At 38.8% G+C, this 23,280-nt stretch overlaps 1 protein-coding gene across 3 annotated transcripts in view; it reads left to right on the forward strand.

Annotated features, from left to right (window-relative positions):
* tp53i11 (tumor protein p53 inducible protein 11) overlaps nucleotides 1-23,280 on the forward strand; it is a 57,437-nt gene that overhangs the window by 18,255 nt on the left and 15,902 nt on the right. For all 3 annotated transcript variants that reach the window (XM_020703927.2, XM_004069551.4, XM_023955704.1), the window contains one exon: nucleotides 20,571-20,708. In XM_020703927.2, coding sequence (XP_020559586.1) covers nucleotides 20,580-20,708 — 129 coding nt within the window. In that variant the 5' untranslated portion in view covers nucleotides 20,571-20,579. The remainder of the gene's footprint in view (nucleotides 1-20,570; nucleotides 20,709-23,280) is intronic.

Consider the following 23,280-nt stretch of genomic DNA (forward strand, 5'->3'; position numbering starts at 1 on the left):
ACTAGAATTCAATCTGGCTGACAAATGAGCAACTCAATTTTTTAAAATGAAATACTGAAAAAAGGTAATGTACCTTGTTCTTTAGGAAAACCAAATTGACACCAGACCAATTAAAAAAAAGAATCTCCTTGCATTTCAACTTATAACTTTTATCCCTATATTTTTTTTACAAACCTGGCTAAACAGCCATGAGGATATAAACTGAGAAACGAGGAGAAATGTTGTCCTGTTTTCTATGTTACTGGTTGAGAAATTTCCAGTTGTTTTGTCTGTGTGCACTTTAATTGTCTGCAGAAACTATACATGTGTAAGTCCGCATCACTAATCCAACCCCCACGTGAAATTGTAATTGGATATCTTTTCCAAGAGCAAAAATAAGATGGCAAAACACAGCGCAAAGCACTACATGTTGTTAAATTGTTACAAACAAGAAAAAATACAATCTAAGTGGATATTTTAAGAATTATTTTTGACCTTTAAAAAGCAATTAGTTCTAGCAGAAAGGTGACGTGAGCCAAGCCCTCAAGTGTCCACTCTGATATCGCTGCTTAGCAACCAGGTAGTACTTTAGCAAACAGGCCAAACTGGAAAATGATCATAGTAGGCTTGAAAGTAAGGCTTGAAATAGTTATACTGTGAAAATTCTTGAGTTTGTGCTCAACACAGTCTCCTTGGTCTAATTTACTTCAAAAGTCATACAGCAAAGTTTTTCAAAAGATGACTATCAGTTTTTTAGATAAAAAACAACTTTTTTCAGAGAAGTTGCCAAAACAAATGGCACCATTGTTTGTGTATTTTGAAAGCCAATATGATGGTGTTTTTTGAAAGAAAAAAAACTAAAAAGAGGGAAAGCCAGGAATATTTTCTCAACTTTTCAAATTAGTGTTCCTTCCCTTTCATTTTTGACCACAACTTTTTTCCTCTCAATTTTCATATCATTTGTAGTGACTGTTCCCCCCCCCCCCCAAAAAAAAAGTATTTATTTATACATATATATATATATATATATATATATATATATATATATATATATATATATATATATATATAAATATATAAATTTTTATTTTATTTTCCATGACAAAAAAGACCTACGACCTTTACTGTATACCTGAATTAATGCTGGAACCCACTGTGGTACCAAACCCCTTTGAGCCTCAGTTAAACAGTATTGTACTGCTTAGGGTTGGAGGGGGGAGGGGGGTGGTGGTAATTTTTTCTTTATAATTATTATTCGTTATTTTACTTTATTACTTCGTTTATTTTATTTCCCAATCAATGACTCATCCGCGATGATCCAGTATAAACTGAGGGAAGTGACAAAAATATAGAAGAGAAGAAGTCCGCTTTTGCACTTGATTAGTCAAGTGGATCGAGCGACTGTGTCTCTGAGCAGAGCAGACGGACTTTGTGTTTGAGGGGAAGGAAGGATGCTTTGTTACGTGTGTGCTATGTGTGGGGTCTTGGGACTGCGATCTGTCCCGCAGCTCTAGGTGAACCAGCTGCTAAACTTAGGAGAACCGGGTCTTCTGGTAAAAGTGTGTGTCGGGCAGAGCTCGGACTGCCAGCACACACAGTGGCTTTGGGGCGGTGTTAGCCTCTCTTAGCCCTGGCTTCTTCCGGCTCCGTTCTTCCACACAAAAAAGCACTGACCACACAGATTAAAATTAAAATGATGAGCGAACAGGCGCTTCATAATAACCGTAACATTAATAAAAGCACGTTCAGAAGATCATCTCGTATATTACGGAGCTGCCAGATATCTATGTTTGTAGCCTCGCAGGGGAACTAATTTCCTCTTCCGGTATTTCAAACACTACTGCGCATGTACGAATGATTTCTTCCGACCGAAAGTGTGACCCATGTGAAAGTTTATAATCGGAAAAAGTTTTTCTGGGCCCATGAACACGGTTGAATTCTAATCCCGACCATTGATCCGATCGAGATATTTTACACATGTAACCGCAGCTTATGGTGTCGACTCGCAGCGTGGCGGGGGCGTGGCATCACGATGCTGTCTCTCCATCGTGATGTCAGTCAGCCATCACGAAGATGGTATTGTCCATCGGCACAACCGTAGTACTGCTGAAAGTTTAAAAAAATTCTGGAAAAAGGCAGCTATATTTCAAATTCAGCCAGTCTCAGTTTTAACTGTGGAGGGAAGACAATGAGCTGGAATGTTGACATGAGTTATAGCAAGAGTCTTGGCTGAGTGAGGGATAATCACTACTGGACTACTGAAGACTGGCTAGTCACCTGTACAGCGTGAGGCATCCTGAACCAGGGCATGACGATGACCCTAACCACAAGTCTAAACTACGACACGACGTTTTATATATACTGCTGCAAGCATGAGCTGTTAAATATTTTAACGGTGGCTACCGTAATGAATATAAAGTTTTAAGTACCGTAATTTCCGGGTAATAGAGCGCTCAATTTCAGGAGGTTCGACCACTATTTCCATACATGAGCCACAGCAGTGTATAAGCTGCATGTTGTTACCAACACGATCAGCCCGTCAAGCTTCGGTCTCACTGAGGAAGGAGTCAACATTGTGTCAGCCCATGTATTTGAACATACCCACATAAGCCAAACAGCATGCACTTGACTTCTGTTCACAGGTTCCTCAGTTATGTTTTTTTTATTTATTTTTTTTACTTATTGACAATTGAGGGTATCATATATAAAATAACAAACAGTAACCATATAATCAACATTACATCCCTCAGTTATCGTGAGGAAATTTACTCGCGCGATTCCCCACTTCCCATTAGTTTTAGGGGCTTAAGGCGAGGCTAACCCCCAGGCAAAATGCCGCTCAGTCCTTAGAAACCGTTCAAACAATCACGTGGATTTGTGTTTCCAGGTGTGTCCTGACAAAATAAAGGCTGATGTTATTCCCACATATTTACGTGCAGCCAAGCTGAAGATTGCGGCATTTCCCGCATAAATTTATGTTCATCCAGGCTAAATGTTGTTGTTAGCGCATGTTAGCCTTCACCTAACTAACCCTTCTTCCGGCTTCGTTCTGCCACAAAAAAGCACTGACCACACAGATTAAAAATAAAATGATGAGCGAAAAGGCGCTTCATAATCACCATAACAATAATAAAAGCACGTTTAAAAGATCATCTCGTATATTACAGAGTTGCTAAATAGATGGGGTCGTGTCACTCTGAGGTAAATTCACTCCTGAGCATGCGCTGTATTTTAGTGGCGGTCACGTGCACGTTGGCTCTAATGGCACCAAAGGAGTGTGGGATGCGGCTGGGCATGGGTGTTTCTTTTTGTTGAACCATGACTGAAGTGTGTAAGACCTGAAGTGAGGGCCATGCTGTTTGGTTGCTTAGAGGTGTGTTGAAAAATAAATGGCTTGCTGCTGGAAGTTGGATCATGCATTCAGTCTCCGCTTTGAGATCGAAAGAGCGTTCAAGGCGGCCGTCAAATAAATCCTTAAATTAGCCGCGTCACTGAATAAGCCGTAGGGCTATAAGCGCATGACAAAAGTAGCGGCTTATAGTCCGGAAATAATTGTAAATTTTTTGCTCTAAATTTCAGAATTTCTAAACTCCAGTTGCTTATTTATACCATCATGTATTTCATAGTGAAACAAAACATTACACTGAATACTTTATAATATAAAACTGGAGATTTAATCATTTTTTACAACTTTTGACAGGAAGTGTATACAAAGTTTGGACAGTTCCGACTTGCTCTTTCATTCAAATATTCTGGCTGTTATTCTATTCCTATGTTGAACTAAGCACAGTTGATCAGCTCTTCACTGTAAAATAAATGAATAATTTCTGTCTTCAAATGCCACATCTGTTCGTTTAAAGCTTTGAAAATGCACATTCTTTATAGTGTTCACATATAAGGATGCAAATGTCAGACCATATTTTGTAAACAGGGTTCCATGTGAAGTGCACTCTGTAATGTTGTGTAACCATTGCTGGTTGTGTGCTTGAGCCGGAACCTGCAGCCCTTAAATGGCTTTTTTAAATATGTTAATGGTTCCATTATTTAAGCAATTGACTCAGGTAACTTTGTAGATTTTTTGTTTTCTTTTAAAATCATTTTTGCTACAGTCCTAAGCAGAAAATTTAGGATTTAAAATTTAGAAAATTTAGGTTTTTGGATGTAGCTTTTTGATGGCTGAAAAGTGACACAAACACATTCAATTCAAGTTTGAAAACTGATACAGTCCAAATTCAGTTGTGCTGATGCCTTGTTGTGCGTCAGTATTTTTATTTTTTTATTGGCAAATGGTTTAGTGCTTTACTATATTGCTCCTATTTTGTGTTAGATTATGGCCCATTTTAGCATTTTGCTATTTTGGAAAGTTTCTATGACAGGACAATTAACACTTTGTTTTTTACAAATTGATTCGCTGTCCATCGGTGAACTGGAAAACATTTCAATGCCCTTGCATTTGTTTTTTCATTTCTTTTTTGAAAGGTTTTATGAATGATTTGAATGTATGTTATCTCCTCTAGTTATTCAGTTGTTCCCATCTTTATCTGTGACTTCAAGGCCAAAGCACGTTTGGTGTAAGCTTTCAACTTCAGATAAACGTCTGTTCTCAAAGTTATGGACAATAATGGGAAATGACAAGAGTTGGTCAGTTTTGAACAAAAGGCTGATTTGAATGACGTCAACATTATATTGGTATGCTAGTCTGACTGTAAGTCCGTCTGGGAGTGTTGGTATGCAGTGAAATTTTATTGAAATTATATAAAGATATGCTTTAAAGTCCCACTTCGATCATGTTATGATCCATTTTAAAAGTGTTCCCAGCTGTGTTTTAATTATGATTATGTTGTTTTAAGGCAAAACCTTAAGGCAAAACCTAGGACATAGTTTATGCAGAGTATCAGGACTCTATCAGAAATTTGCCTCCAAGTTGTGGACGGGAACTGTCGGCGCGGAGTAAGCCTCTCCTCATTTCCCATCATTTCTTTACACTCTCTCTTGCTACCTTACAGCCGCTCACAACCCCAACCTAATATTATTAGTGCAACAAAAATGGCGATCAATATTGGAGCTATCCGACTGTAGAGTTTTGATCCAGAAGCAAGCTCAAATGAGGAAAACAAAGACAGAAAACAAAGTGGATGCATCAGAATGGAGCAGAGCAGGGAGCTTGTGGGCCCACTGACAGTAGCACCTATGTCATAGCTAAAGGCTTTTTACACAAAGGCACTTCTTTGTCTGCTCTTGATTCACAATGATTTGAATAAAGAAATACTCAGAAGTGCAATTTTAATATTTTATGCCCTTCATCATAAAAAAATGCCCCGAAAACATGTTAAAAACATGTTCATGTTCATTAGATTAAAGGGTAAGAAATCAAATCACTGTTTCTGTCATATCTTTTCTGATGACTTTACAAAAATCTTTTATCAGATATAAAATTGCTGAACATTGCCATTTTAATTTTCCACTTTTCTCTCTATAAGACTGAAACTTTTAGCAGGCAGTTATACATTTGCTTGGTTTTCTCCCGGCATTCATTGAATTACAACAAATGAGGTGCAATCGCAGTAACACCAGGGATTATTGTACATTTTCTTTGACAAATAGTTTTTTTAATCTATATTTTTTTAAAGCCTGATCTCAAAGAGCAAAGCCCTTTTACCCCAAGTTAAGCATCATACCTTTTTTGTTAAGCGGATGTTTGTAATAAAGAGGATATAGATGCTAGAATATAGCATGCCAGTGGCTTAAAAGCGGAAGTAATTGTATTGCAGAATTTTATATGCTTATAACCATTTGTTGTATGTCATTAACGTCTGCTTCATTAGACGATTTAATTAGTTTTAGCTAATGGTTACCCTGGACAACAAGCATCTCCATCTGGTACTTCGAGCTACCTGTGGCTGCACTGCACCAACAGGGCTTCACTTCCAGTCACATCCAATGCTGCCTAACCTTTGGCTGCTACTTTATTAGGAGTCTGAAGCAGTTGTATACAATATTATTTTGATGAAGTGCTGCTGCAGCATTTGGAAATAAGCAAAGTAAATACAATATGCACGTGCAAGTAATAATAATTTCTAGTTTGTTATTTTTCCTGTCATCCAGACAAAGAGGTATGAACGTGCCACTATTGTTTAACTGCAGATAAAGGTGGGAGCTAAGTCTTTTGTTTCTTCTCTCTTTGTGCTAAATCCCTGATGACTTGTGGTGGTTTTGCTGCTTAAGAGATTGTTTACCTCCCAGCTGTGCATGTGTGCAAAGTGTCAGCTCTGTTCTACCTCACAGCATCTTTAGTGCTGCTGCGTAGGCTTCACAGTGAGCCTGCTGGGTCAAGATGTTTCCAGAGATAGACACACCACACAACAGCTGGGAGGCCTCTTAAACTTAATACCTTTGCAGCCTCTCCTCAATCCTTACTAAATGTGAGCTAAGTGTTGCATAGTATAAAAATAAACTGTTTCATCAAACAATAGGGTTTTTCTTTTGTTTGTTTTTGTCATAAGGATTTTTCTCCTGTCTTGCTGATGCTGTAGGTTTTATGTTAAACAAAGACTTTGGTGAGTGTATGGCCACTGTAAAATAAGTTACCCAAATTTGCTTGTAGATGTCTAGATTAGTTCCAAAATGCAGATTTAATGTTGTTCAATTTCCAATTTCACTATAGTAATTTTGATTTGTCTAAAATTTATTCTTAAACTAGTTTACTTTTTTTAACTGCCCTAGCCATCACATAAGTGTCTTTTTGATCAAGATTTTTGTATCACATACTAAGGTTTTCCAAAATGCAGACCCCGTTTTTCTATTCATGTATTTCTTTCCAGTCACTCACAGCTTTGATTTACTTCTCAAGGGATCTTATAAACATTTCCCTCTGAAAGTATTCAGTCTTCCAGAACTTCGATTGCCCTCTGCTATTCCTTTCAAGTCCCACTTCTTAATTACATTACAGGCTTGTGGAAATGGTGACCTTAAAAGCTTTGCTCTTGTGGCATTTCCTGTTTTTTTTTTTTTTTTTTTTGTGCAACGATTAATTTAGGATTCAAAATACCAAACAGATCTTATTGAAGGAGACCATAAGCTTTCATATTGGTGTTTGAGTATTTCTAAAGCTTTATGATGCAATATATCTATAAATTGTATTGGAACCGCCCTCTGCAGTATTTGGGTTACTTCCTGAGAACTACGGATGGTTCATACTGCTCAAAGCTCTATATAGTTTAACATTTTCTGTAGTTTAGTTCATACACTTTTAGACATAATCTTCAAAAGTATGCACTAGGACACTTATTCTGCTTGTTGTGTGCTTATATGGAAGCAAAAAGACTCATTCACACAGAGTACTGGTGTGGTGCAGTTGCAGGGTGCAGCTTAAGCAGCCATGAATAGAACTCATTCTAGTGCATGAGTGTAGCTACTGGAGGCGCGTGTTTCTGGGGTGTCCCGAAACCAGCACTGCACGTGGGTGCACTCAACATTAAAATAGTCTATTGTGTCACTCTGCTGGAGCTGAATTATAGACCCCCAATGTATGGAGGGCACTGCACTGGACTTGTAATCAGAAAGTTGCTGGTTGGAGTGCAGATTCAAAGATCTGATTATGTCAAGAAGAGCATCAGTGTAAAACCCTCCGCCTTATTCTTGTGCAAATAACTGTGGTGACTTAAAACTTTAAAATTGTAAACGAGTTGATTCAGTTTAAATAAATGAATTGGACAGGAGACCTTTTGTGAGTAAAAATGAAAAGATTAAAAATGAGAAAATCTTCGTTTTCTGTAAATAATTACCAAATGTAGCTTTGCTTGTTTTTTCAAGATTCCATGAGTCCTGCAAGATGGATGGTCATTGGTGTTGCTCTTCTAAAACATGCCCAGTAGGACTTTTGGCTGGAGCAAAACCTCTTTGCACATGCCATGTATTCCCATCTAAAAGCATTGGCAAACTTCCCGAAGGTCCATATCTTAGAAAAAAAAAGGCATTTCATTCAGTCACACATACATTTGTGCCTAGTGAGCTAATACGCAATCACATCTACCACCCAGACCAGGACCAGCAGGACCACCACAGGGGCCCCCCAATGCCAAAGACCAAAGAGTACAAACTCCAGCCTAGCCAGAAAAATACCCCTCCCCCGCTGCGCCCTTGTGCCCAGAGCCGGGCTCCACCCTGGAAAGACACCCCAGCCCCAGACAAGCAGCCCACCACCACCCAGGAGTTCTGAGCATCCCCCCCTCCCCAACTCCAGGCACGAGCCAGGGCCCCTCAAGGTAGACCCAGCCCATGCTCCAGGCAGCCACCCTTCCACTCCACAGGAGGTCCAGGAGAGTGCAAGGCAGAGGCCGCCGAGGATGAGGACGCCCAAGAGAAGTGTAAACACAGCCTGACCAGGCTCACCGACTGTTGGAATTTTGGCACTCGAGGGCAAGGACCAGAACCCTCACCACAGGGACACGGACACCCCCAGGCTCAAATGTGATGTGATCCTCAGCTCATGTTCTTGCCAGGGAACTCAGGGATTCCTCTCCCTGCGTGGAGAGAGGGCCGCCGGGCCCAGGAAGCCAGCACCCAAGGGACACGGCCGCCGTTGCCAAGGGTTCTGCTACCCTCATCAAGGATGGAGTATGGGACAGAAGGTCAGAGGCCCCAGCTTCCTTGCATGGTGTGTGTGTTTGTGTGTGTGTTTTGGAGTGTATGTTGTTGCGGAGTGAAGGGCTCAGTTAAGATTGGTGGGTAAGACACTGAGAGGACATGTCCAGTTTGCTGGAAGTGATGTCCAAGCACCCCACCCCCACCACCAACAAGGCTCCTACATGTCTAAGGTGCAATTAAAACCAAGAGGGGAGGGGTCCAAAGTAGCATCGCAAGCTGACCCCCCTCCCTCAGTTTGGATTTTTGTCAGTTCAAAGGTGTTTAGACAACTTTCCTGTGCTGTTTGCTGCAAGTTTAGGTTTACCCGTGTCTTACAACAACAGAAATACATTTCCATTTCTGATTTAATTTGTTTTGCGCCTGTCAATTGCATTTGGATACTTTATTGTATATACAAAGTTGCTGCATAACTTTCCTGTGCTGTTTGCTGCAAGTTTAGGTTTACCCGTGTCTTACAACAACAGAAATACATTTCCATTTCTGATTTAATTTGTTTTGCGCCTGTCAATTGCATTTGGATACTTTATTGTATATACAAAGTTGCTGCATAAAAAATATCCAGTAATAAAACAAAAAACACCACCATTGAAAGATTGTAAAATATCACGGTAAAATAACTGCGGTGTGGAGAAATGAGACTGCTCTTTGTCAAGATAGGGAGTCTGCAATGTTTCTTGTTATTTTTTTCAATTTATGCATAATTTTCTTTGCAGCTGAATGAACAAAGGAAATCTCCAGCATTTATTTATTATTTAAATTCATTATATATATAAAGAATTATACAATAAATAATCCACTAAATTAAACAATTCAAAATAAATAAAAACATCAAAACTTTTAGCACAACATTTTTATTTACATTCGGTAAGAAGCTTCTCATTACCCTTCCTGTTGCCATCTTGTTGAAACTTATTTAAAGGTTTGGAGTCACCGATCAAGGAATACCAAAACAAGACCTTACATCCCTCTTGCAGAAAAATGATGCAATATTTGAAGATTAGGCAAACTCCAAATCTTTGCAGTTGTCATCCTCGTTCAATCTGTGTGTAGATTATCTAACCTCTTAATCTGTATTGCTCAACACTATAATCCATTGAGAAAGGAGGAGTTGACTACTCATTTTGCATCACTGTTGTTTGCTTGATTTCTCTGTAAAAAAAAACTGAGTCTTATCTTTATTCTGTAAGGTTCTTGACAACTTATTTATTAGAAAAAACCTTTTTGGTTATATTGAATAGGGTTGGATTTGCTGCAGTGTTATTGGGCATATAGTGAATGAAAATCTTGCCCTGAGTTTCTGGTTCTCCAGAATGAGATGTACCATGATTTTCTACAAGAAAAGCCCTATTTATATGTACTTACGAGTGTTAATCTTCCAGTTGTTTGAGGTCTTTTAAGATACTCAATTTATGATACTTACGTTTTTCTTTGATCCTCTGTCTGTTTTCAAAGCCGTTGTTATCCTCAGCTTTTTTTTTCTTATTGTTAAGAAGTTTATGTAATTAGTTCATTCTAGTCCTACGTCCATTTTAATTCCATGCTATCTCACTGCAGTTGTTTTCTGTTCACTGCACTACATCAATTGATCAGTTGATGAGAAGTGAGGAACAGTTTTCACTTAATCAACTGTTTAATAAAGATCCTCTTTGTTTTGCAAAGCCAAGATTTTCTACAGTGTGCATTGGTGGCTTGATTCGTGTCAGGGGAAGACTATACTATCTTTGTTGTCCATTGTTCAACACAATTGTTAGACCTTTTTTCTATGTCCATGTGTTCTTCTGTTTTTTTTCTACATGACTGATCCCTGTCTGTCATATGCTCAAAACCAAGACAGTCTGATTGGCAGATTGGTTCGGGTGACTTCAGACCTCCAAGTTTTAGCACCTTTGATGGCTTTGTATATCAACAATTTTTCCATTCACACAATACAAGGGACCTGTCGTGTGCTGCTAATGCCCTGTCTTGACTTAAATCGTGGAGGGGAGGGGGGGGGGGGGGTTCTTCTTTTGTATCCATTGCACAACTTTTAATGATTAAAGACTAAATTAGTTTTTTTCTAAAATTACACTTACTTGATTTGAACTTCTTCGAACATTCTGATCGGACTGTTTGCTTTCATTAATTAGGAATAAAACTACAAATTAAATTGACTCTGAAAATGACTCAAAACTTCTCTAAATAATTGAGTAAAACCTGATTTAACAGCAAAACAAGAAGGCTGTTAATTTTCAAATAAATGGTTATTCCTGTTGAAAGCTTTGTTCAGTTTCACCTAAAAAGAAAAAAAAATTTTTAATAAAATGAAATTAAAAATATATATATATACTGTATATATTACTATAGCTTTACACTGTTGGGCAGTCCTCACTATCAAATAATTGAAAACAGGCTGGGTTTTGGGTTTGTTTATCGTAGAAGACCTTTGATGTCTTAGATGTCGAAGAACTCTGAACTGTTGTCATTTTAACTGCTATGGATTTTCTTTAGCTTTCAGCACTTCTGCTGTAATCTTGCAGTTGTCAGTGGGCAGAATTCTGAAAAACACCAGGAACTCTGAGTGATTGTCAGAACTAGTGTTGGCTTTTGGTGGTTTCTGAAAGAAAAGGAAAAGAAGCTGTGTTTTAGAGATGGTGCAAACGGACAGGAAACTGGATGGCTGTCACAACATGGCTAACAAAACTGTTGAAATTTGTTACAGACTGCTCAGCCATCATGACCTGAACAAAAAAACACACCTGGAATAAAAGTTACCACTGACTGAGCCCGTTTATGTTGATGAAGGTGAAGTTTAAGATCTTTGTCAATATTCAAATGCAAAGTATGACGCAGAAAAAAAGAACCATAAGACTTAACAAGGGTGGAGGGATATCCATTTGCAGTAACTTCTAAACTGCGTCTTCCTATTTCAGAGATGATCGCTGCCATTCTCAATCTCTGCTTGATCTCTGTCTTTTTCAAATCTCCATGTTCAGCTTTTCTGAGAGCGTTCACAGCTGATCTCTTTACAGGTATTTTGTCCTAGGTGTGTGTGTGAAAAGGCACACTCAAAGATTGAAACATTTCCTCTGGAGTGCAGTAGCAATCACAGTGTTCTTGAAATGTTCAAAGTTTTTCCTAATTTGATTTTTTTTTTCTTGCTCAAAAGCTATGTAAATGTGGGTGCCTGATAGATGAGCTGTAATTTCCTTACTATATTCCATTTTTCCATTATTCATTAAACCTGTGCTAAAGATAGACACTAAAGTTTTCTGACTTATAAGATGTTCCTAATTCTTTTTGTCTGAAACTTGAATTGACAGTGATTGGAGAGAAAAGTATACCTGCGGTATATTGGACAAAAACAGATTCCGAATCAGATGAACTAGTAAATAGGAAATTGCAAAAGTTGACTTTGTCTTACTGATTGCGTAAATGTAAAAGTCCTGAAAAATGAATGTTTCCCCAGTAGGTTCTTCCTGGTAATCTGCTTTGTGCTTAAAAACAATGCATAATGGTAGACTGTGGCAAATGTCTATTTCTATGCACAAACATGCTTGATGCGCTCCAAATGAAGACAGGAAGGCTTTTTGTCTGAAATAAAGAAAAATGCGTTAAGAAAAGGAAGAATTCTGTCAATTTCTCAAATAATAAAACGTCATGTGGGGGACTCCTTCTTTTCCTCTGGGTAAAGTCGTGATCTCACGAGTCTTGACAAGAGAAGAACACTTGGTTCCACTGCACATCTGTTACATGCCCAGCGGGGCATAAACACAGAGCAAAAGACCTCCTCAATAGCACCACTAGTTTTTATTACAAAAGTCATATATACTGTTTATGTGGCAAAAACACAGAATAATGCAGAAATGTAAGTTTGAATTCTGAAGAGCAAAAAAGGAAATATGCATGATGGCAAGAAACATATTTCTGGTGGCATAGATCAGTGTTTTTCAACCTTTTTTTGAGCCACGGCACACTATCCTTGAAAAAAATACCGCGGCACACCATCATCCAAAAATTAAAAAGAAAAAAAGGAGAAACTCATAGTCTGTATTGATCTACAGCCCCTTCACAATCTCACATGCATTTTTGTGATATTTGTGGGAGAAAAAGATGGAAGTTGCAGCTGTTTTTACTAAAAGATGGAATAAAAGTTAACTTAAAAGACTTAAAAACTGTTTGTGTGTTCGTTGTGGTTTCAAGACGTCAAAGGAAGACTCATTGTGTGCTGAGATGGTGTCACTTTAACCCAATGCCTCATGGGAGATGCAGTGCAAACAGCCGCCAAATGCAAACAGACTCGCTTCTCTGAGCTTTATTGTTTTGATCACGTTCCACGATTTGATTCCGGATTCTGTGGAAAGCTACACCGCTAAAGACGAGCTGGTATTTTTGTTAGAGTGACTTTATGAGCAGAATCAGAACAAGGAAGTGAGGACTTTAACCACTTCTGATTGGTCAGACTGATGACGTAGGATTAAGCATCCAAGAATGATTGGTGGAGACAGTTAAAGGGACGGAAAACAGCTGATGCTACGGCTAAATCGCGGTACCATCATTCTCATCAAAATGTATTTAATAGAATCAAATAAACACACAGAAAAAAGTATTTTATGATCTTTCATATTCCTAACTACTCAGTGTTTTATCAGGGCCTGTTTGGATGAACACAAAGCTGATATCCTGGAGATGGAAAATGTTTTTAGATCAGTTAATGAGGGCCATTTTCCATGGCACACTGGTTGAAAAACACTGGCATAGACATTTATCATTTAAAAAAAGTATATTTGCCATGGACTTGAAAGAATCGCACATCTAGACTGTCATTGAGATTGTGAAACCTGAATCCCCAGATTGAAGTAGATTATAGGTGGTCTTGTATGTCTTCCATTTCCTAAAAATTGCTCCCACAGTTGATTTCTTCATCCCAAGCTGCTTACCTATTACAGGTTCAGTCTTTCCAGTGTTGTACAGATCAACAATTTTGTTTCTGGTGTCCTCAGACAGCTCTTTGGTCTTGGCCACAGTGGAGTTTGGAGTGTGGCTGCTTGAGGTTGCGGACAGGTGTGTGTTTATATGAAAGTCAGACAATGTGATTGTCTGGATTTTTTTTTCTCATTTTGTCTCTCATTGTTGAGGTATTCCTATGATGAAAATTACAGGCCTCTCTCATCTTTTTAAGTGGGAGAACTTGCACAATTGGTGGCTGACAGGGCTCCAGACTAACTTTTTTCACTAGGAGCACTGTGGCCCCCAACTGAAAATTTTAGGGGCTCAACCAGAAAATTTAGGGGCGCATACCGTAAATCAACATTCTAACCAAATCTAATAATTTCCACTGTAATACGAATAAATACTTTAATAATAGTTGCAGAAATTACAATGTGCTGTTTCAAACAATACTTAAATGTATGTAAATATTAGGGGATGGAAATTCATGTTGGCGACACCAAATAGGTGCAGCTAAGATGCACAATAATTTGAGATCACCCAGATGGACGCAACGCTGCACAGATCACCTGGTGTGAGACATATTTTTGTTTTTGCTCTAACATCACCTGTCAATCAAAACAAAAATATCACCAGAAAGGGGTGGAGGCAAGACCCCAACCTGAGCGAACACAGCTGGAAATTTAGTACTGAACTGACTGAAAGCTGCACTACAGACTACAAAACAATGCATTATGGGACATGTGTCCTGATGGGTTTTTTGTAGTTCACTGATCAATTAAAATAATTTAAAATACCAACTGATTAAAAAAGGCTACATCAATTACAAAACATTAAAACAATTATAAAAGATTGAATAAATTGAATGTTAAGGACAACTCCTAATTCCTGTTCTCCTTCAGTCTCGCTGCAGCTTCGCCTTCATGCCCCCCACCCCCACCCCCAGGGCGCTGGTTCATCTTAAACACGTCTATGGTTGTATTTTCCCCACGTGTTTTAAGACTAAATGTTGTTGTCGCTCACACGTGTTTAATGTTAAAGCCCCGTTAGCTGTCACGCATGTAGGTGTGGGACATATATTCTCCTCGGCCGGCCCACCTCCCGCGGGAGCGGTGTGCTGCCATGCATGAGAACAGTGGTTTGCTTCGCGAGTTTGAGACCCCTGCTGTAGACTCTGGCACTGGTACACTAGCCGCAGGTCGGAAGAACGAATCAATAGTTCACTTACTCATAGCTCAGATGCACAAATCAGGTTGTGATGATATTTGTCTCCGTTTCCTTCCCACAGATGTTTACGCGCACTCGATTATCTTTAGGCCCCGCCCCCTCCACATATTTTAGCCACTTGCAGTGACCTATTCTTCTCACACGCATTGGCCGCCTCAGGCATCACTCAATGACACGCGAGTGTGCGCTCGCGCGTGCTCCAGTCTCATTAGTATTCGCGCGAGTGTGTGTGTCTGTCTGCGTGCGTGTGCGCTCGCGTCTCATTGATTATTTCATTGATCATTGACGTTCCCCTTCCACGTTTAATGTATAAAAAATACGGAGGGTGGGGGAGGCAAATTTACTGGTAGCACATGTGCGACTGGATGTAAAATTCAGTCGCACACTCTGAAATTTTGGTCGCAAAATGCGACCAAATGGTCGCAGTCTGGAGCCCTGGCTGACTAAATACTTTTTGCCCCACTGTACATTATCCATTTCAGGAGAACAGACTGGACTTTTCTGACTTCTTCTCCTCAGTTAGATTGCAGTGTTGCAGTTTCAGTATTGGTGATGACAGTGAGTTTTATCTAGGAATTTCAAATGTAAAAGTTATTTACTAGCTTGAGTAGGTGCCTGAAATTAAAACCCTGTTTCTTAGAGGAAATATTCCTTTCCTTACTTTTCTCCATATGGCATTGTTGGAAATCCAAGACTCAATTGTGAGGTGAGATAGACTGTTAAGCTAAGCTGTGTCTTCTGTTGTTTCCGTGGAAAGAAAAATGTGTTGAATCTTCTGTTTTCTTATTTTCAACACCACTTTTGAGCACAGTTGTTCCTCCTCACCCACTCACTGCTTTGTTCCTGTGACACAATTACTTTTTGCAGACCATCTTTTTAGTCACTAACTAGGGAGCTTTTAAAGGTTGCCCCTTTCCAACGATACCCTCCTGTGTTTAGCAGCTTTTCAAAGCTGTAGCACATGTTCGGTTCCAAACAAAGCCTGTGCAGTCTGTTTTACATCTTGGCATTGATATTGGGCATAGTGGATTACTACAACGTTTACTAAAACTCTGTTTACCTAATGTGACATACGTTCTATATCACAAGTAATATAGTTACATCAACCAACACATATTAGCCTTTATGACCTTTAACTTTGTGACTTTAAAATGATTCCTTACTTAAATTTTGTATTCGTGGAAGGAAAAAAAATGCAAGTACCTCACTCTGTGGCATAATTTAGAGATTTTCTCTCACATGGGACTGTAATGCCAACCACCCATAATGCCGACAAAAAAGTAAAAAGATCAGCTTCCAAAGAAGGATCACAGTCAAAGTTGGTTTCAGTCATGAAAGGTGTTTCCATTTAGGAAGTGATGTCCATTGGCAGTTGCTAGGCAACTGTATCATATTACAATTCCAAGACGAGTAGCAACAGTAGGGACATGCAATGGCATTTCAGCATGTATGAGATATATGGACTCGATCAACATTATTTATAAGATCTTTTTTTTTTTATTTCTACTGATTTTCAGCTGCAAATGTATTTTTGATTTTTGCCTATTTCATGGTTGATGTACAGTGTCCCATCAAACATGATATTTAGCCTAACTAGGTTTTGACATCAAGAACAACTTGAAGTTCATTGTTCTGTCAACAGTTTTAAGGCATAATATTTATTCATTCATTCATTCATTCATTCATTCATCTTCTTTACCGTTTATTCCCTTTCGGGGTCACGGGGTTGCCGGAGCCTATCCCGGCCACTTGGGCGTAGGCAAGGGATGCCCTGGACTGGTCGCAGGGTAGAATATCCTCAATCACACATCCATTCACTCTCACACTCACACCTATGGTCAATTTAGAGTTGCCAATCAACCTATGAAGCATGTTTTTGGACGGTGGGAGGAAGTCGGAGATTCCGGAGAGAACCCACGCATGCACGGGGAGAACATGCAAACTCCACACAGAAAGGTCCCCCATTGATGTTGTGTTTATCATGTCCCCCAGCCGGGACTTGAACCAGGGGCCTTCTTGCTGTGAGGCAAGAGCGCTAACCACTGTGCCACCGTGCAGCCCTGCATAATATTTAATCAAAGCAAAATACACTTTTACTCGTTTCAATCGAACTAATGATACAAGTATTTTTGAGCTTTTGCTAATTAAATGCACTTGAGTTGCATTTCAGGAAATGTTTTACATGAGTTTAACACAGATATAAAACTGACAGTACTTTTTTAAGTGTTTTTTGGGCAATAGTGTGGACTATATTATATATTCTTTTATCATTAATCTATTCTATATCACTGAACGTGTTTGTTACATTTAATAGAAATAATTGAAAATCAAATGTTATATAGTGAAAAGTTATTTGAAATCAAGCAGCTGTAATGTTTTCGTGTCTCTTTTTTATTTTAGTGTTGTCAGAGAAAATTAATTGTTGGTTTATACTAACTGCCCATTATCATAAAGTCGGGTGTTTTCTGTAGGAAAAGCTCCCAATTAGAGATGATGTTCTCATCCTTGGGAGAGAAGTTCAATAAGTCTCCTCATTTTTGTCTCCCCTGAGACCAGCCCAGTGGAGTAGCCATCAATTCAAGACTTCTCTTTTGCTGACTGTGTGCTTCCACAATTGTGCCATCTTTTACCGTTCATTAAAATAAGGTGTAAACGAGTAAAACCTTGATTTGACTATTGTTGCTTATTGAATTGACAACTACAAAACAGCTTCTATAGAGCCATTGTTATCATTTAACAAATCAATAAAGAAGTGTTTTTTTTTTATATTTCAAAAATATTTTGACAGTATCTTAAGGCATATTGTTAGAAGTCTAAAACATACTGGTACCAGAAGAATGTGGGCTGTACCTGAATGCCCAATGCTAAATTATTACACTTTCTATGCAAAAATGATCCAGTGCCTAACAAGAATCGATCAAATGTTACTGAAAAGTCCTTCAAAATGATCAAAAGGTGACTGGTGTTGAAAATAAGTTGGAATCATCAAAATGTGATAAATTCCCATTCCAATCATATTTTTATCTATTATAAAGATGTGGTCTTTAGAAAAACAGTGGTCTTGTAAATATAATAATGCCAGTATTAGGAAAATATAAAAAAAAAAACATTTCTTTTACTAGGATATAGTTTTGCGCGGCGGCACTAATCCATCAGAAAACAGATTCAGAGTTGTGAGCAGGACTGTTTGCACTGAAGCAAACTTCCGCTGATATCCCATCATCCCTTTGTTTACACTCTCTCCCGCTAGCTTACAGCCCCTCACAACCTCATTCAAACATTACTGGTGCAACAAAAATGGCAACCAATATTTGAGCATTTCCAATATTTGAGCATTTTCAGCTGTACAGTTTGGATCCAGATGCCAATTCGGACAAAAATAATGAAGACATGCATGCTTCTATTTGTCTGCAAGTTGATACATCAGAATGGACTGTAGCATGTTTCAAATGACAGTTTTTCACGATTTATCCTGATTTTAATGAAGAAACACTCAGAAATGCAGTTTTAATCTTAAATTGTTTTATATATGCCCTCGATAGAGATACATGCTACAAGAAAATGTTAGAGAAAACCCAAAAACACGAATTTTATCAGAGTGGGTCTTTTAATAAATTAAACCCACGAAGTTGTCGTAAATGTGCCCTCCTTGTTGGAGAGAGCTTATGCAACCTTATTTTTCAGTTGGGCAACCAAATAATTTGAGGTATAAAAAACATTTCCTCAACTCTGAAAGTTGTCCTGTGGTTCAACAACAGTTGGACATTATAGTTCCATATCATGGTCTAAATCCGAGATTAACGGGGTGGATGTTGCTTGAAATGAGAACAGCTGTAAAGAAAGTTTGACCATTTTTTGTTAAAAATGTTCAGGCCTGACCTCTGTGAAAACAATAAAAGACCTGGTCTTGAACATGTTTTGACAGTGTGAACCTATAGGGGTGGTGCTTCAATTACAAACCTTTATAGTCAGTCAGAGCAGGTCCAGTCAAAAAGCCCCATGGCACAGTCCAGAGGCTGCCAGCTGGACTGCTGTGGAAGCAATCCATTGTGGTTCTAGTTTGTTAGCATGTTGATTGTAATATGCAGATTGTCCCACAAAATTTGTGGTTGTTGCAAACGTGGTCGAACAGCGCTGACACTGACCCCATGAGGCGCTGGGAGCGATACTGCACACGTGGTGCTTTAGCAGTGTGAGACAACGGTTTATTGCAATTAATAGGAAGACAAAGTAGTCCTTTAATGTGCTAATATGCTTGTTTTGTTTCAGCATGCATAACACAGAGGGACAATTTATTTCATACAAAGCAGTTTTGAGTGTAAGCTTGACAACAACTTAAATAGGCTGAAAACACGTTCAGTTCAATTCAATTTTATTTGTATAGCACAAAATCACAACATCAGTCGTCTCAATGGGCTTTGTGCGGATAAATGTAGGGTAAAACATAAATTAAAAAGGATCATGAATACATACAATTCAATTGAAAAATTCTAAACTGAACTAACTACACTAAACTGGACATTCCTACCTTTAGGCCCTCTTACGCGGTAAGGAAAAACTCCAAAAAAAAAAAAAAAAAAAAGGGTTCCGGAAATAACAAATACACCTATAGAGTGGATTGAAATAATTTGAACACAAACAAAATCTTGTATTTAATATTTTCTTTGTTGCATTATTTATTTTAAAACCAAGAATGCACAGTTGATAATTGTTTTTGGATGAAAGACAAAAAAACCTATTTAAAAGTTGGTTTGTTCATTGAAGTTAATATCGTTATTGGAGCTTGTTTAAACTTAGAAAAACACAAAGTTATAGTAAACAAAAGGGAGTTTACATTCTTAGAAGACTTTCACACAATTAAATTCCATTGCTCAGATTCTCAATTCTCTTGTCAATGGCAGTATGGATTAAAAGGATTGTTAGTGCATCTTTATTAAATCCTACCAGATGTAGTTATACTACACCACCTGCTGGAAACGGCACCCAGCAAATCAAAGTACCAGAAGCCCGGCTTTACAAGTGTTTACTCTGCTTCACTACGCTCAGGTGTCTGCTTTTGTTTGATAAGAAATGCATGGAAGTTAGCACAATGACAGCCTTAGAATCTGGCAGATTTTCAAATGGTAACACCAGAAACAAATTATTTCTTAGGCATTTAGTGAAAATGGGCTCATACAGCACAGAGGAAAGTCACAAAGTAAATTCAGTATCTTGACAACATTTGAAGTATTTGGACATTGAAAAACAGTCCATGATAAATGGATCAAGAGTTCTTTGTTTACCTCATTGTTCTGATTACTGTATAGAAGATGGTGTGTTCTTGTATCATCTCCTCCATTTTGGAGATTTCAGTTAAATTGATCAAACAGGTAGTCCCGTCAAGCGGGTGGGAACCTGAAGTTGAACTGAGGTTATAGCAAAATTCTTATGTGGCTGCTGCTGCTGAAAGGACGATCCATGTGTGAGCAGGCACCTGTGCCCTGCTTTCACTCAGTCTGACAGGGTTACCTTCATTTTTAGGAGCTAAATATGAAGCTGGATAACATAAATAAAGACATTAAGGGAGTCACTTGTAGTTTTTTGGATACCTCTGTCTTACTCGATGTCTGGCTTTGCCGTTGTCTTAAATACTGCAAGAAAATGAGTTTCATCTCTGACTTCCTGTGTAAATAGCTTCTGGAAATTGAAATGTCTCCCTCCATTTCTATTTTTCATTATTGTAACTTGTTTATTGATTATTTTATCTTCTCAGTGATGCATTTCATGGGTCTTTTTCCCCCCCTCTTGTCCAGGTTTGCACCATGGCGTCCAAACCTCAGCCTCCGCTGATGAAGAAGCACAGTCAGACAGACTTGATAAGCCGTCTGAAGAGCCGCAAGATCCTCGGTGTTGGTGGCGAGGATGATGATGGTGAAGTGCACCGCTCAAAGGTCAGATTATATGAAAATCAGTCATCTTTTTCTATGTGGGCAGTAATCAACAAAAGACTGCAAAGGAGAGTGGATTAGTGCAACCAGCTGCTTGGTTATAAGCGATCGAAGTATTTAAGGGAAATTGTTATTTGTCAAAGGATGAAACAAACCTCACTAAAATAAACATGCATTTATTAGCCATTAAAGATGGTATTGATTTTTTTTGTTTTTTTCTTCAAAGCCACAGTGGGAAAATAATTAGTTCATCTTTCATGTGCACATTTGCTGCTTCTGCTTCAGTGAATCTAAAGTATATGTTCTCATAAAATGCTCAATCTCCACTGAGATGTGACTGACAGCCCTCTGGGACTGCTTGTCTTTGTCTTTTCATTCAAAATAATCTTTCTTCATCTGTCTTTGTACATAAATATCATGAGTAAATGCAGAAAACACTACACACATTCAAGAAAAAGCCCAAAGAAAGTCCTATTAATGATTATTAGGAACAACAGCAGGAGATTTAAATCACAATTTCCCTGACTCATCTAGGTATAGATTTCCCCCCCCTTTTTTTGAGATTGCATTTCAGCGAGCAAAGGAACACAAGGCAGTTCCTCACTAAAATATTAATCAGGCACACGAGGAAAGGGAACAGACAGAAGGCAGAAGGCATACGGTAGGGTGGTGGCTGATAACTTGTGATGAGATGTCAGCCCCCTTTTTCTCAGCCCTCTCAAAGTGTTTGTTTTCTCTCTCAATGTTTTAGCACAAAGCCTAACCCAGGCATCTGTCACCTAAATCTTTCTAATGCTGTACCCATGGAGACGAGAAACGCTCAATGCTCTTCTATCCTTGATGAGGATAGTTACATTGTTTACAGAAAAATGTCCATTTTATGTAATAAAGCACCAATGGAGAGTAGCATGCAATGTTTTCACCATTATTTAAGAGTGATATTAACCTTATTTAAGTAACCTCTGCCCCCATCCACCTATTTTGCCTTAATATTTTCTTTTTCTTCTCTGTTGCCAAAAGAAGGAAGTGAGAAGTAAAGTCTGCTTCATAGGTTGGCGTGCAGAGGAAGCGGTTACCTTTATCCTGGTGATCCTTGTAAACAAAGGGGGGAAACGTTTCTGCTGTCTGCTGAGCGTCTCTTCCTGCCTCACTTTACTGATGAGAACATTGCTCTTACTGCAAACTAGAGAACAAAAGGAGTCACTTGTTTTTTTTACCTTTGCCGTGCATCTGTTAAATTATGTTTAAGCCTGTTGTGTTCAAAATCTTCAAGGGTAATTGTTCAATAGATGAATATATATGTGAATAACATTCAAACTGCCAATGTTTTCTGCTTTAAGGACAGCTGCATTCACCACAACAGTCTGTCATAATTTGTGCAACATCTTGCTGGATTTATTGGAGGACAAAAAGGTTTAGAAATGATTTTCTTTTGGTGTGCTTTCTGTGTCAACTGTCCAGTTTATTATTTGTGCTGTTTTCCTTTTCTCCCAGAGTCGGAGTAGTACTTGTCTAAGTTCTTCTTTTTCCTGTTTCCCTTTTTAAGAGTGCTTTCATTCCGGGGGAGTAGGTTGGTCTGCTTCTTTGGTCCAGGACAGACCTATTTTCTTCTTTTCAGTTAAAATTCTCATTGCACTTTTTGCAACTGGCCTAAAATTTGTAAGCATAAGCCTGTGCGGGATGGTTGCTGTTCCCATTGGCCAGAAATCTTAAGAGCGGGAAAACACAACTTTGAAAATACAGTCATGACCTGCTGAGTATTTCTTGATGTTGGCATTTACTCCCTTTTTACAATTTCAAATTTCTAAAAATTTGAGAAGTTATTTAAAAAATCTATTTTGTCCATTTCATTTAAAAGAATTTCTATTTATTTATTTATTTTTACATAACTACCTTTTCATGATAACTTGTTAATTTTGGTATGGTAAACTTGGCAATGTTTTACGCCGGATGCCCTTCCTGACGCAACCCTCTCAAAGCAACAGGGCTTAGGACCGGCACAGAAGTAGAGAAGGGAACAGGGAGCAGCCCGAAGTCGAACCCTGGTTTCACGGACGGAAGGCGCCGCAAACCAGCACGAGCTAAACCGGCTCCCAATGAGCATAAAGACAAGTGAGCGGGTTTATTCAGGAACTGAGTGAGCGAACCTTACAACTGCGCAGGTGCAACCCTAAGTGAGCCGTGATCCTACGCGGCCACTTCCCCTTTGCGCCCTCGCCTGGGTTTGCACGCAGTGTTAAGAAGGGTTTTTGTCACTTGGGGGCGGTAACTTTTCTGGTTGATCTGATTGGCCGACATTTGCATGTCAAATCCAGCAAAGCAGCGGGGTGGGACTTTCATTTTTTAGAGCAAGGGGTGGCTAACAGGCGGCTTTTGAGCTGCATGCGGCTCTCTGCCTTTTAGCATATTTTCTATATACTGTTCTTTCACGACCATAAGGTGCACTTAAAAGTCTTAAATTTTCTCCAAAACGTATGGAGCGGCCCTAATGAGTTGGTGTGTGACTTCGGTAATAGGACCTAGGAGAGAACGGTACGGAGAGAAGTGAGGACGTGAAAGAAGACCCCCCCATAGT

Source organism: Oryzias latipes, chromosome 6 (assembly GCF_002234675.1).
Source record: "Oryzias latipes chromosome 6, ASM223467v1".
Classification (NCBI taxonomy): domain Eukaryota; kingdom Metazoa; phylum Chordata; class Actinopteri; order Beloniformes; family Adrianichthyidae; genus Oryzias; species Oryzias latipes.